This window comes from Leptosomus discolor, chromosome 3, assembly GCF_034619465.1.
Source record: "Leptosomus discolor isolate bLepDis1 chromosome 3, bLepDis1.hap2, whole genome shotgun sequence".
In the NCBI taxonomy this organism is placed as follows: Eukaryota; Metazoa; Chordata; class Aves; order Leptosomiformes; family Leptosomidae; genus Leptosomus; species Leptosomus discolor.
In genome coordinates this window covers 42,392,911-42,404,870 of record NC_141393.1, presented here as the reverse complement: position 1 = coordinate 42,404,870, position 11,960 = coordinate 42,392,911, and the positions used below count along the sequence as shown (strand labels likewise).

The following is an 11,960-nucleotide window of genomic DNA, read 5'->3' as shown; positions in this document are numbered from 1 at the left end:
TGGGGATAAAAGTCTGGTAATTTGTGTCACCTGACACATTGTTCAGCTATAGGGATTTAGAAGAACGAAAAAGGCCAATAGTGTAATGAGAACAAGTTGAGACTTCATACAGATAACATACTCTAGGACATGTTTTTTTCCTTCCTCCATATTTACCCAAAATACTATTAAATGAATCCTACTCATCCCAGCTTCCCAATAAGTTATTCTTAATCAACCTAGGTTTTGGTATTTCTGAGACCAGTGGTCTGGGGACTAGACCTCCTTCTTGCTATCCAGCTTTTCCTCTCCTTTTGCACTGAAAGACTGATTGTTCAGTGTAAAAAATTCCATTCAGAATGCCATTAAAAATAAATAACACTGCAGGACTTTTTTTCCTGGTAACCTCATCCAGAAAGAATTGGCAAATAATTAGGGAATTGTTGGTTAACGTGTTGTAAAACTGAAGGATTATGGAGACTACAAAACACTGCAGGAATTATGTAGCAAACCCTCTGAGACTTCTGCTTCTGTGGTGTACAGACTGCCCAACCCTCTTATATCTTATCTGTTGATATCTGCAAAGCTACTTGCAGGCGGCTGCTCTTCACTCACAGCTTGCACCTTGCGCTCTGCTCAGTGCTCCCCATTTCTGTCTCACGGAGTCACTTCACTTGAGCTGTCTGGCTTAGATGTCCCTCTGCTCTTCCATTAGGTAGCTTGCAGTAGATATCACTTAGGTGATACGATGAATGACAGAGTCATCATATACACAAAAATATAACAGGTGCAGTCCTGTTTCATTATTTTTAATGTCTTTACTAGATTTAATACATAATTAAAATAAGCTCCAAGGGTAGTGATTAACTTAAAACATATCAGTACATTTCCAGACGGCTGGGTTAAGATATAATGGTGGAGGATCTGGTATTCATTGAGGCAAATGTCATTTTTCTCTTCCTGCTTCTAGTAGAGATGGAAGCAGTTTTGTTTTATTGCCACTTTGTTCTAGGCTTAGGGTGGTGATGGAGGCTCGTGTCACTGCAGTCCTGTCTTCCTTAAAAACTCTGGAAAAGTCCGCAGACTCTCTTTCCGGTTTGAGTTTGAAGGAAGGTGTTCTATCAACAACACGCATCACCAGAAAATCAGGTACGGTCTAGAAGAGTTTAAGTCACTCTGCATATGTAAGAACTTGTTTGGCATCTAGCTCAGCAGCAAAAATCTACCAGGCAGAGGGACGAGGATTTCACATCATAACCTGTCAGATTTTTGCAAACTGCATATGCAACAGATTTACACTACAGGCTTTCTGAACTTGGCTGTGGCTGTGTTTTCCGTGTCTGGATTCTCAAAAAAGCCTTTGAGGAAAGTATTCAAACAGTGCAACTTTAGACAACTGGTTTGGCTCCTTAAACTAGGAGGCTGGGTTCCTTTTGATCCTGCTGGAGAGAATGTTCAGAGGAAAATCCAAAGCACCTATTGTAGTCTCCTGCTCTGATTCCCTTGTCTCTCGGAACAAGTCTCTCTGCATTGAGCACACAGGTAACCCAGTCTTCAGATCAGATACTCTATTTCAGTAACTTTGGTGCCCACAATAGGTGATATAAGAATTCCTCTGGGTGTCCCAATTTTAGGTCATCAACCAGAGTCAAGATACAGCTTACTATAGTGAGGCCCATTTTTAAAAACTGGCTGTAGATCATCATAAATGGCACAAATTAATTGAGGTCATACTCAAAAAATAATGTATTTTACTCTATTAGAATCATAGAATTGTTTAGGTTGGAAAAGATCTTTAAGATTATCACATCCAACCATTAACCTAGCACTGCCAAGTCCACCACCATGTCCCTAAGTCTATAGATCTTTTAAACAACTCCAGGGATGGTGACTCCACCACTTCCCTGGGCAGCCTGTTCCAATGCTTCACAACCCTTTCAGTGAAGAAATTTTTTGTAATGTCCAATCTAAACCTCCCCTGGCACAGCTTGAGTCCATTACCTCTTGTCCTGTCATTAGTTTCTTGGGAGAAGAGACTCACCCCCACCTCACTACAACCTCCTTTCAGGTAGTTGTAGAGAGCAGTAAGGTCTCCCCTCAGCATCCTCTTCTCCAGACTAAACAACCCCAGTTCCCTCAGCCGCTCCTCACAAGACCTGTGCTCCAGACCCCCAACCAGCTTCGTTGCCCTTCTCTGGACACGCTCCAGCACCTCAATGTCTTTCTTGTAGTGAGGGGCCCAAAACCGCACACAGTATTCAAGGTGTGGCCTCACCAGTGCCGAGTACAGGGGCACTATCACCTCCCTACTCCTGCTGGCCACACTATTTCTGTGACATTAATGACGGAGGATTGGGACTGTTTGACCTCAGGGCAATCTCCCTTTGTAAGCGACTGCTCCCTGAGCACAAACAGCACTGTCGTCTGTTCAGCCTTGCAGCACAAAGACCCTACCTCAGGAGTGAGCTTTTGCTGGTTGGTCTTTCAGCAGAGTCTCTGTCTGGGAAGTCCCACAGTTTTGTCTGGGAAGTCTCTGTGTTTGGAGAGTGCACCATCACTGTGGAATGTGATCTGTTACTGTGCCCTGCAGAGCCGAAGAACACAAATAAAAACCTTCTAAAATACTGTTAGAAATGGAGTTTGCCATTTCTGGGTCCATAATAATTTTCTCTGAACATCATAGTTTTAATTGTTCTCTAGCTTCCTTTCCAGTAAGCCACCGCCTAGTGAGGTGTCCAGAAAGAGATCTATATTCAGAAGAAAAGCTGTTGATCAAGATCCAAAGCAACTCCTTAATAAAAAGATGAATACAGCCCTTGGGCAAGCCCCACCCCCCCCGAGGATAACCTGATGCTGGCTGCAGTACAACTGAAAGACTGCTTTACAAGTCATCCTGGACATTCTCCTGCCAGGTCATTACATTGCAAGGCAGCAGGTGACTTGTGTACTCCTGTCTAACAGATGCAAAAAGGACAGCTCAAAATGCCCCAGACTAAGGACACCTTTTCATTCTCTTCTCTCTCTCTCGCCATCACTCGCTAAAAACACAGTTCATTCTTGAAGGAAGTGAGAATGTACCTATATTATTCTGTAGTGATCGCAGCCAGTCCTCCATCAGTGTCTGAGAAGGTGCTGCAAAGAAATACTCTGCCCCATCTCTCAGCCTGTAAATAAAGACAGGAGAAGGCGAGTTCTAGTTGGACTTGCGGTATACCTTTCTGTCCTTGTGAGTGGGGAAAGCACTGTAAGACATTTCAGTTATGTTGCCTAACAACATACAGTCTTGGGTGACTGTAGGTAAATACAACCACACATGTAGCTGTGTAGGTCTTTGCCAGTGCACTTCTCCATAAGACTTACCGCAACATGAAGGCATTCTCTTTCCTGATGTAATTTACCAGCCTCTCACATTTGGCACCAGAAATGCTGAGGGACAGGAGCATGGACACATTCTGAAGGAGGATGAAATTAAACCAAAATATCTTCTGCGTCTTTTCTGCTAGGATTCAATTCCACACCAACCTGCAGGCTGACTACACACCCATACTACCTTTTTCTGCTTCTAACTTTATAACTAGGATCACTGAATAAGAAGAACCACAGAGGAACAATGGACTATTGCATTGTATTGTGAAGGCAATTCTTGAATAAGATACTTCTCTTAAGGAATATGCTTTAAAATTTCTGGAAGCTCATTATTCTGTCCTGTAGTTGGTATCGGTTGAACAATTGTTGAATTTTCATTCAGATGACATTTGAAAGTGAACTGATTACCCCAGCCCCAAATCAAAGCAAACTCTATTTTGGTTTAAGTGAGTTTTTACATCAGTAAACACAGAGATTTCTAGAAAGATTCAAAAACCAAATTACCTTAGATGCTTCTTTTTCATCATTATAGAAATCAAGCTTTGATCCATCAAGTTTTACGTAGAAGGCTTTCCAAGACCTTGAGCCTGGCTACATGAATAGAAAGGGTAATGAAATCCAATTATTAGCTATATATTTTGTTGGAGTAGTGAAATTTTTCATGTGTGACTTCCACAGGAAGCCAGGCGCTGCCCATGTTATGATCACAGAAGCTCTCTTAGTCATGATTACCGCCTAGAAAAACAGAAACTGCTGTAGTTTGTGATGTGGGTGATTCAGGAAGGGTCTCTCTGTGAGTCAGGACTGAACAAATGACATAACCTGGTGCAAGCACGCTGTACAACCAAAGATATTGTCGTCAGCAACATCTTTGAGAGAAGGTGGGTAATCAAAGTTATGTCTATTTTTGGCCACTAAAAGCTCTGTTTTTTTCACAGATGTAATACTGGCCCTTGCATGCTGGCCACAGTCTAGTTTTGTAAGTGTGTTGTTTCAATGTAATACGTCTGCTGAATTCTGCTTCATTTCCTAAACTAACACCAGTGGAATGCTACTGAACACTGGGCAAAAGTAGCTGCTATTTCCTACCTCAACTATGTAGCACTGAAAAGTTAGCCTAGTGCCACGAGACCCTTCTGGATGAAGGATCGTTTTACTTCTGTATATTCTTGTTTTGTTATGCCAGTGAGTCAAGTTGACAATTTGGTCATTCAGAGAAAAGGAAGGAAAAAGTCCTGAGGAAGATAAGTCATAGTGGTTTTGGTAATATGGAAGTTCAGTATACAGCAGACTAACTTCAGTGCGTCCAGAAGAGATTAATTTCTCTTCCAGAAGATGGAGTCCATAGCAGATTCATTTTTTTAAATAGATGTTTCAAGTTAAAAGTTTCAGAGGAAATATTCCATGGGACAAACAATCCAAGACAACTTTTTTACATGCAATACCTCAGCAAACACTCAGATGTCTACAGATTGGTGGTGAATATTAGAAAATTTCCTGCCCTGTTACGATCATTAGCCTACTGACCTGAAGTGATATTCTTTCCCAGTATGAGAATTTAGACTTCAGCCCTGGGTTAAACACATCACTTCTTCAAAGATAAATAGAAACCTTAATTCTCTTCTAGCACAGTTAGAAATTATAAGCATTGGTAACATGGGAGTGAGGGCTTCCGCTCACAGACTGTCACATGCTGATACAGGGTCTTGAAGCTTGTATTTTTATTTTTTACTTTTTTTTTTTTTTCCCCAATTCAGTTGACATATTGAAACCTGTATTTATAATTAGGGGAACATAATTAACATGTTCATATAGCCAGTCTCTGGTTCATAAATCCATTAAATGTAGACAGACCCTAGTCTGCATGACTCCCATGACACGTAAAATTCCATTGTCTGAATCCCTTAAGGACTTATCAGGTACTGCCAAAGTCAGTGGACACTGGATGAGCATTTTAGTGGTAACTGAATTAAACCCGCAGTCCTGAGCTTCTCTTCAATAAGATTTTATCCTGATGAAGTCAGACCAGATCTGGATGGCATTTGTTTCTACCTGTTTTCTTCCTGAAAGGAGCTGGTCTCTCTTTTCTAGGACTCCCTCCATGTGCTGGAGACTTGCAGAAACCTGAGACACATAAGAACATTGCTGTTTAACTTTAAAATTACCCTTAAACATATGTTTTAGTTTCTGAAGGTCTTTCTAGATAAATTCCAGAGAAATTGATCTCTACTGCCTCTAGCCTTTACATTCACAGCACAGCTAGAAATCATCTCTAGGTTACAGTCCCACCTCTGATACACTACTAAATTAAGAGAATTCATGTCCTTCTAGAACAATTTGCTCATGGAATTTGCTCTATCATGGTGTATTAATTAATTAATATTATTTTTATATTATTAAATATAATTTACAACTTAAATTGCTAAAGTTATTCACACCACCTCTGCAATAATACTGAGTTACACCAATGTATAGTGTGGTACTGGTACACTTGGGTACGGGACAAACACTTCTCTCAAAGTGCAAGAGGGGAAAGGAACAATTTTTACCTGTCCATGAGTTACGAGTGCATTTCCTGCCACAGTGAGCAAACAAGAGTTGCTGGTTCTAGTCTTGCACCAGATCAGCTCTTTGGCAAGGGTGCCACTAAGTCCTGCCTCCTCTCTGACTTCTAAACTCAGTGGACACTAAGCACCACCACCTCACATAGAGGGTATGGGTAAATCAGCAGTCTTGCCTCTTTGTGAGACAGTGTCTCCTGGCTCTTGTCAAGTGCTCTGCTGAGTATTAAGCAGTATGAATAACCTCTAGTTTGGAAAGGAAAACCAGAAACTGATACAGTTGTCAAGACCTAGGCTATAAAGCTGAGCAAATTAAAAAGCTATCCTAGCTGCTTAAGTCAACTACCTTTTTTGGAAATTTATCAGCTGCAAAAGCACATAAAATGCCTCTTGCTGTTCAGATCCATGAGTGTATCCACTGAAATGCTCACTGCACAGTGCTCTTTGTGACTTTCATACAGAACTTCCTGTATTTACTTGCTTTAACTAACACAGAATAGCAGTTTTGTGAGGGAAGAGCCAGGAACCCCCGTGACTTACCAAAGATGTATTTTCTAATCTCTCCCAAGAGGAGTTAGATAGCAGTAAGTTTGGTGATTTATTTAGTGACCTTTGGTCAGGCTCAGGTGGAGTTGCCATTATTTTTGTCTGCAGGTTGGAGAAGGAGGAGCCTGTAGCGCATTTTTCTTGGGGTGATAAAACGCCTGTGGCATACGATTCTGACAAATTGCTGCTGTGTTGCTGGCTTGTGGGAGTAGGAGATAAAGGGGAGCTTAAAGAACTATCACTTTCCAAAGATGTAGTTTGTGGGCCCATTGTCTTTTGCGTAGGTGGAGTGATAATTTCACTGAGCCTCCTCTCAGCTTTCATTTCTGTTTTGTTGCCGCTCAGCACTTCTGGGCCTCCCCCAGCAATGAATTGTTGTAATGTCGATGGAGACTTTTCAATAGGGGAGAAAATAGTTTCAAGTGGGGCCCTCCAGGACAGGCTGGGTAAGGGCACAGATGGCAGTGGCATTGTGCGCTTTATCTCTGTCACTTTTGGCAGTGTATTTCTTTTCTCAGATGTTTTTCTTTTCAGAGAGGGAACTCGTACAATTTTGCCTTTATCCTTCTGCTCATTCTCTTCTGTGTCCACTTGTTTCGGAAGATTCATCTCCCTCTGTAGGACACAAGTATTAAGATTTTTTAATTTTTTTTTTTTAAGGAGGAATAATTTTTCAAATACACTGTCTCCTAGCATCGAATTTTAAGGCCTGTATCTCCACTGGCACTCTTAGAGTTAGCACTGAACTTAATGGCTATGTGCTGAGCATTATTTTGTTGCCCAAACCGTTACTGGCCCGCAGTTGCCCAAACTTATGGCGGTTAATCTCAAATACAGTGAATCTTGCCCTTGGTAAGTCGTCTAGAGGCTGAGTCTTTAATGAGCTCTAGAGAAACTATGCTTCTCTTCTGTGGCACTGCTTCTTTAAGTTTGCTGCAGGAACAGTATGTATTCAGGGGTGTGCTCATGGAAAACTGTAGAGTGGAGGACCTTTGTCCCTTTGTTTAGCCAATTTGCAAAATGCTGAACAAAAGGCAGACCTGGCTAAGCTAATTTTTAGCCTAATGCCAAACACAAAAGCTATGTTTTGCTGGTTATTTCAAGAAAATAATTTAAAAAACCCATTTAAACAAGATCTGGGAGGCTGACAATGATTTTAGTACTTAATACAATTCATTGTAGAATTCTGATGCCAGAAGGAAAAAAAGCCTATCTTTGCCTTGGTGTCCCTTTATTTTCAGCCCTTTGCTGTCCTCCAGCACTGTCAGGTCGCTGCAGCTCCCTACTGAAATCCTCCACGCTCGGGGAATCACGCTGTTTCTCACACAGCAGTGCACACTACACATGCTTTTTGCTGCTCCTGGAAGAAGAAAGCTTCCACTTCTCCCCTAGAGCTTTTGCAACCTAGGTGGACTCTTTTGATCCACGTACAGGTCTCGTTCGTAACTGCTTTATCTGCAATATCTTGGCTTTGGTCATTCATTTACTCCATCTCAGCACAGGAGCTCATTCTTACATGGAGTGACTGAAACTCAAATATTCAAGAACCCACATCATCCTGTCTCATACACAGCTCATCAACCTTCTGCTTCTCACCTTAGTTTTCCTGCTGAGCTGAGCAAATTTCTCCTCTTGAGCTGCAAGCATCTTCTCAAAATCATGCTGTTTTTTCAGCAGTTCCTCTACTTCAGACACTGAATCCTGAATGGAAAAATTATCAGATACGGAAGTCCAAAATCAAGTCTATCAGCAGAGGTTATGCCTAAAATTTTCAGATTTACCCATTCTGCTTAGCCAAATTACGATTCTGAAATTTTTGGTTTTGAATGTCTAAACCCCTAGTAGTGTGTGAAAAATCTTAATTTACACTTAAAAAAAAGGGCCTGTAGTTTGCAGTCTGTCTGCTGTACATGAAAAAAAGGGCTCAAATAACGACCTTCTTTTTTCTGTGAAGCCATGTGGTACCATGGCTTCCAACTCTACAACTGTTTACATAGAGATGAATTACTTGGATTGCAGCTTGTGCTAGACAAAAAGTTTATTCCTGCCCTATAACACATACATCTTAAACGTCTGTCTTGCTCTCTGCTTGTTTTTTGATACCTGAGTTTACGACATTGTTTTCCCATCTTATGAACCACCAGAAGACAGTCAACAATAAGAAAAAAAAAACAAATCTATGAATGCTGGTGTTTAAATAGGAATTTATGAGATAGCTATCAGACCATCTGTGCAAAACATTCTACCGCCCAACACAAGAGGGGACAAAACCCTTTCTCCTTCTGAAACAGGCTCTTAGCACGACAGGGGAGGTTGAACCCTCTGCAAGTTATCTTATGTGAAAAAACAGCCTGGAATTCTCCCCAGTCTTCTACCATCCCCTGGAAGCTATCACCTCCTGGAGCCCTTCGCTATCTAAAATGTAGCAATTGTCCTGGGCTCACTTCTGTAGGAGGGAAGAGCTCCTGCCCCTTGTAATCTCAAGGGATGTATTAATGTTTAGATTGTGATTAACTTCAGGCCTGAGATGATACGCACTCCAAGCACTCTGTATATGCTAAGAGGCATTTCAGTAGTGTTGCACTGTCACTACTCACCCCATAGCTAGGATCTGAAAGAAAACTCTCCTTGGCAGCCAGCCATGCTTCTGCATGTTCTAGCTCTCTGCGAAGCAATTGAATCTCCCAGTTTTCTTCATATAATTCTTTCCTCATGTCCCAGCTCTCCTTTACCTTCTTCATCAACTCCGACAGCTCTAATAGTTTTTCCTCAATCTAGAAAAATAATATTTGCAATGCCAGCAGGTAAAAAATCCAATCAGACTTTCATGTGACAGCCAACTAGTGTGTAATCTGCCCTCATGACCCAGCAGATGACCTCTACATAACTTTGTGGTGTTAACATAGTTTAGAAAGGATGTCTGAGTCCTCATTTTTGTTACTTGAATTGTATATGTTGAATTACAACATATACAATGTATGTTGTATAACTATATAATTGTGTACATATTCCACATACTGTACGATCAATATTCTGCTGTATGTTTTCCCACGATGAAAATTTATACCCAGTCACTTTTTATTATAGAACTAGTGAGAACCAGAAGGTTCAACAAATACATCCGTTTATGGCAAGGCAACAATGGAGAGCCTTAAACTGTGGAAAGTTCTCTAATGCTTTCTGCAACAGAAGAAATGTAATCTTGCATAAACGCTGAAGATGTTTTTGATGGTGTGATCTCTGGATCTACAGACAGTATCATGACAAGCTTTGACATGCAAATCACTCCATCCTATAGTTGATTGCATTGTGATGTTTTTATCCTAGGTCTTGTGTAGTTAAATGCTAGAATCTCATTTATGTGGGGCACATCTTTTCTGGGAACAGCAATATCTCCCTAATCCCCGCATATAGCCATAATTAATCCAGTGACTGTTCTTTTATGGTCAGCTTCAAAATCAGTTTTTAGAGGAGAAAGAACTTCAGGTGTTTTCTTTTTCCTACATGTCACATGAAGTCCGCAGCTTTTCATAGCAGAGAATTTGATTGTCCAGTTTAGTTCTTCTGTTTTGAAAGAGAGACAAAGCTGCAACTGCTTCCTGTTTAATGTCTTCTTTGTCCACATTTATTTGTAAAATATTTAACTCATCAACACACCTCTACAGACATGAAATGTCCATTCTTCATCAAGTCACCTCCTGCCTGCTGCATTTCTTCGTATTTTAGCCACTGCTTCTCTATCTCACGCTTGTATTCCTCATGGCGCTTGATAAGCAGTTCAGCTCCCAGGACATCATTTGCCAGTTCCTCAGATATCACTAGTGCATGCATCTCATTGGCCCAGGCCCTACAGAATAGAGTCAAAAGGGTAAAAAGGGAAGGAATTTGTATGTGTTGGGTAGTCACGAATGCACATATCCCATGGTGTGGATACACGTATACAGACTTTTATTTGCTCACGAAAGAGATTAATATACAAATACATTGATGAAGGTCAACTCACGCATCTATGGATTTTTATAACCTGATATAGTATTTCCTTCACAGTTTCAATACATAGCCTGTTATAGAAAGGCAACTGCAGCATCTATATGTACTGAAGGTTTGCACATTCAAATCCTCAGGAAGACCTGTAATAGCAAAAGCCTAGGCTGTACAGGTTCACAGTACTTTTATACATCGTACAGGGACACAAAGACTTTCAGATGTCCATCTAACCTTATCACCATGCATGAAAGTACTTCATATGGATATGGAGCACTCCTGCAAAGAAGCATATTGATAGATAGTTTTAAGGAAATTTTTCTACTCCATAAGTCTCAACTGGCATAAGCAAATGTATCAAAGAGAGGTGGCGAACACAGTTAAATCAAGCTGGTGGCCGGTCACAAGCAGTGTTCCCCAGGGCTCACTATTGGGACTGCTCTTGTTTAACATCTTTATCGATGATCTGCATGAGGGGTTTGAGTGCTCCGTCAGTAAGTTTGCAGATGACACTAAATTGGGTGGGAGTGTTGATCTGCTTGAGGGTAGGAAGTCTCTGCAGAGGGATCTGGACAGGCTGGATCAATGGGCTGAGGCCAACGCTATGAGGTTTAACAAGGCCAAGTGCCGGGTCCTGCACTTTGGTCACAACAATCCCACTCAATGTTACAGGCTTGAGGATGAGTGGCTGGAAAGCTGCCCGACAGAAAAGGACCTGGGGGTGCTGGTCAGCAGCCGGCTGAACATGAGCCAGCAGTGTGCCCAGGTGGCCAAGAAGGCCAACAGCATCCTGGCCTGTATCAGAAATAGTGTGGCCAGCAGGAGTAGGGAGGTGATCGTGCCCCTGTACTCAGCACTGGTGAGGCCACACCTCTAATACTGTGTGCAGTTTTGGGCCCCTCACTACAAGAAAATATATTGAGGTGCTGGAGCATGTCCAGAGAAGGGCAATGAAGCTGGTGAAGGGTCTGGAGAACAGGTCTTGTGAGGAGCGGCTGAGGGAACTGGGGTTCTTTAGTCTGGAGAAGAGGATGCTGAGGAGAGACCTTATTGCTCTCTACCTGAGAGGAGGTTGTAGTGAGGTGGGGCTCAGTCTCTTCTCCCAAGTAACAAGCAATAGGACAAGAGGAAATGGCCTCAAGCTGCGCCAGGGGAGGTTTAGATTGGACATTGGGAAAAATTTCTTTACCAAAAGAGCAGTCAAACATTGGAACAGGCTGCCCAGGGAAGTGGTGGAGTCACCATCCCTGAAGGTGTTCAAAAAATGTCTTGATGTAGCACTTGTAGACCTGGTTTAGTGGGCATGGTGGTATTCGGTCAATGGTTGGACTTGATGGTCTTAGAGGTCTATTCCAACCTAATGACTCTATGATTCATGATTTTGATTTACCCAAGATCAGTACCTTACCTTAGCACAGTAAATGTCCAATAGTCAGTGATAACCACTGTCTTTGTATTTCTGCTCCTGTCATGGATTAACTCTTTGATTAAGTACACTGAATTAGAAATGTGCATATTTCTTTT

The 11,960-nt window shown here is 41.7% G+C and overlaps 1 protein-coding gene across 1 annotated transcript in view; it reads right to left on the bottom strand.

Annotated features, from left to right (window-relative positions):
• Positions 1 to 925: 925 nt before the first annotated feature.
• SPTBN5 (spectrin beta, non-erythrocytic 5) overlaps positions 926 to 11,960 on the bottom strand; it is a 99,946-nt gene continuing 88,911 nt past the window's right edge. The window contains exons 58-68 of the mRNA XM_086462991.1: positions 10,110 to 10,299; positions 9,050 to 9,226; positions 8,049 to 8,153; positions 6,447 to 7,067; positions 5,398 to 5,469; positions 3,850 to 3,936; positions 3,340 to 3,431; positions 3,058 to 3,143; positions 2,434 to 2,563; positions 2,038 to 2,040; positions 926 to 1,097 (exon numbers count right to left, since the gene is read on the bottom strand). Of these exons, the coding sequence (XP_086319117.1) occupies positions 926 to 1,097; positions 2,038 to 2,040; positions 2,434 to 2,563; positions 3,058 to 3,143; positions 3,340 to 3,431; positions 3,850 to 3,936; positions 5,398 to 5,469; positions 6,447 to 7,067; positions 8,049 to 8,153; positions 9,050 to 9,226; positions 10,110 to 10,299 (1,735 nt within the window). The remainder of the gene's footprint in view (positions 1,098 to 2,037; positions 2,041 to 2,433; positions 2,564 to 3,057; positions 3,144 to 3,339; positions 3,432 to 3,849; positions 3,937 to 5,397; positions 5,470 to 6,446; positions 7,068 to 8,048; positions 8,154 to 9,049; positions 9,227 to 10,109; positions 10,300 to 11,960) is intronic.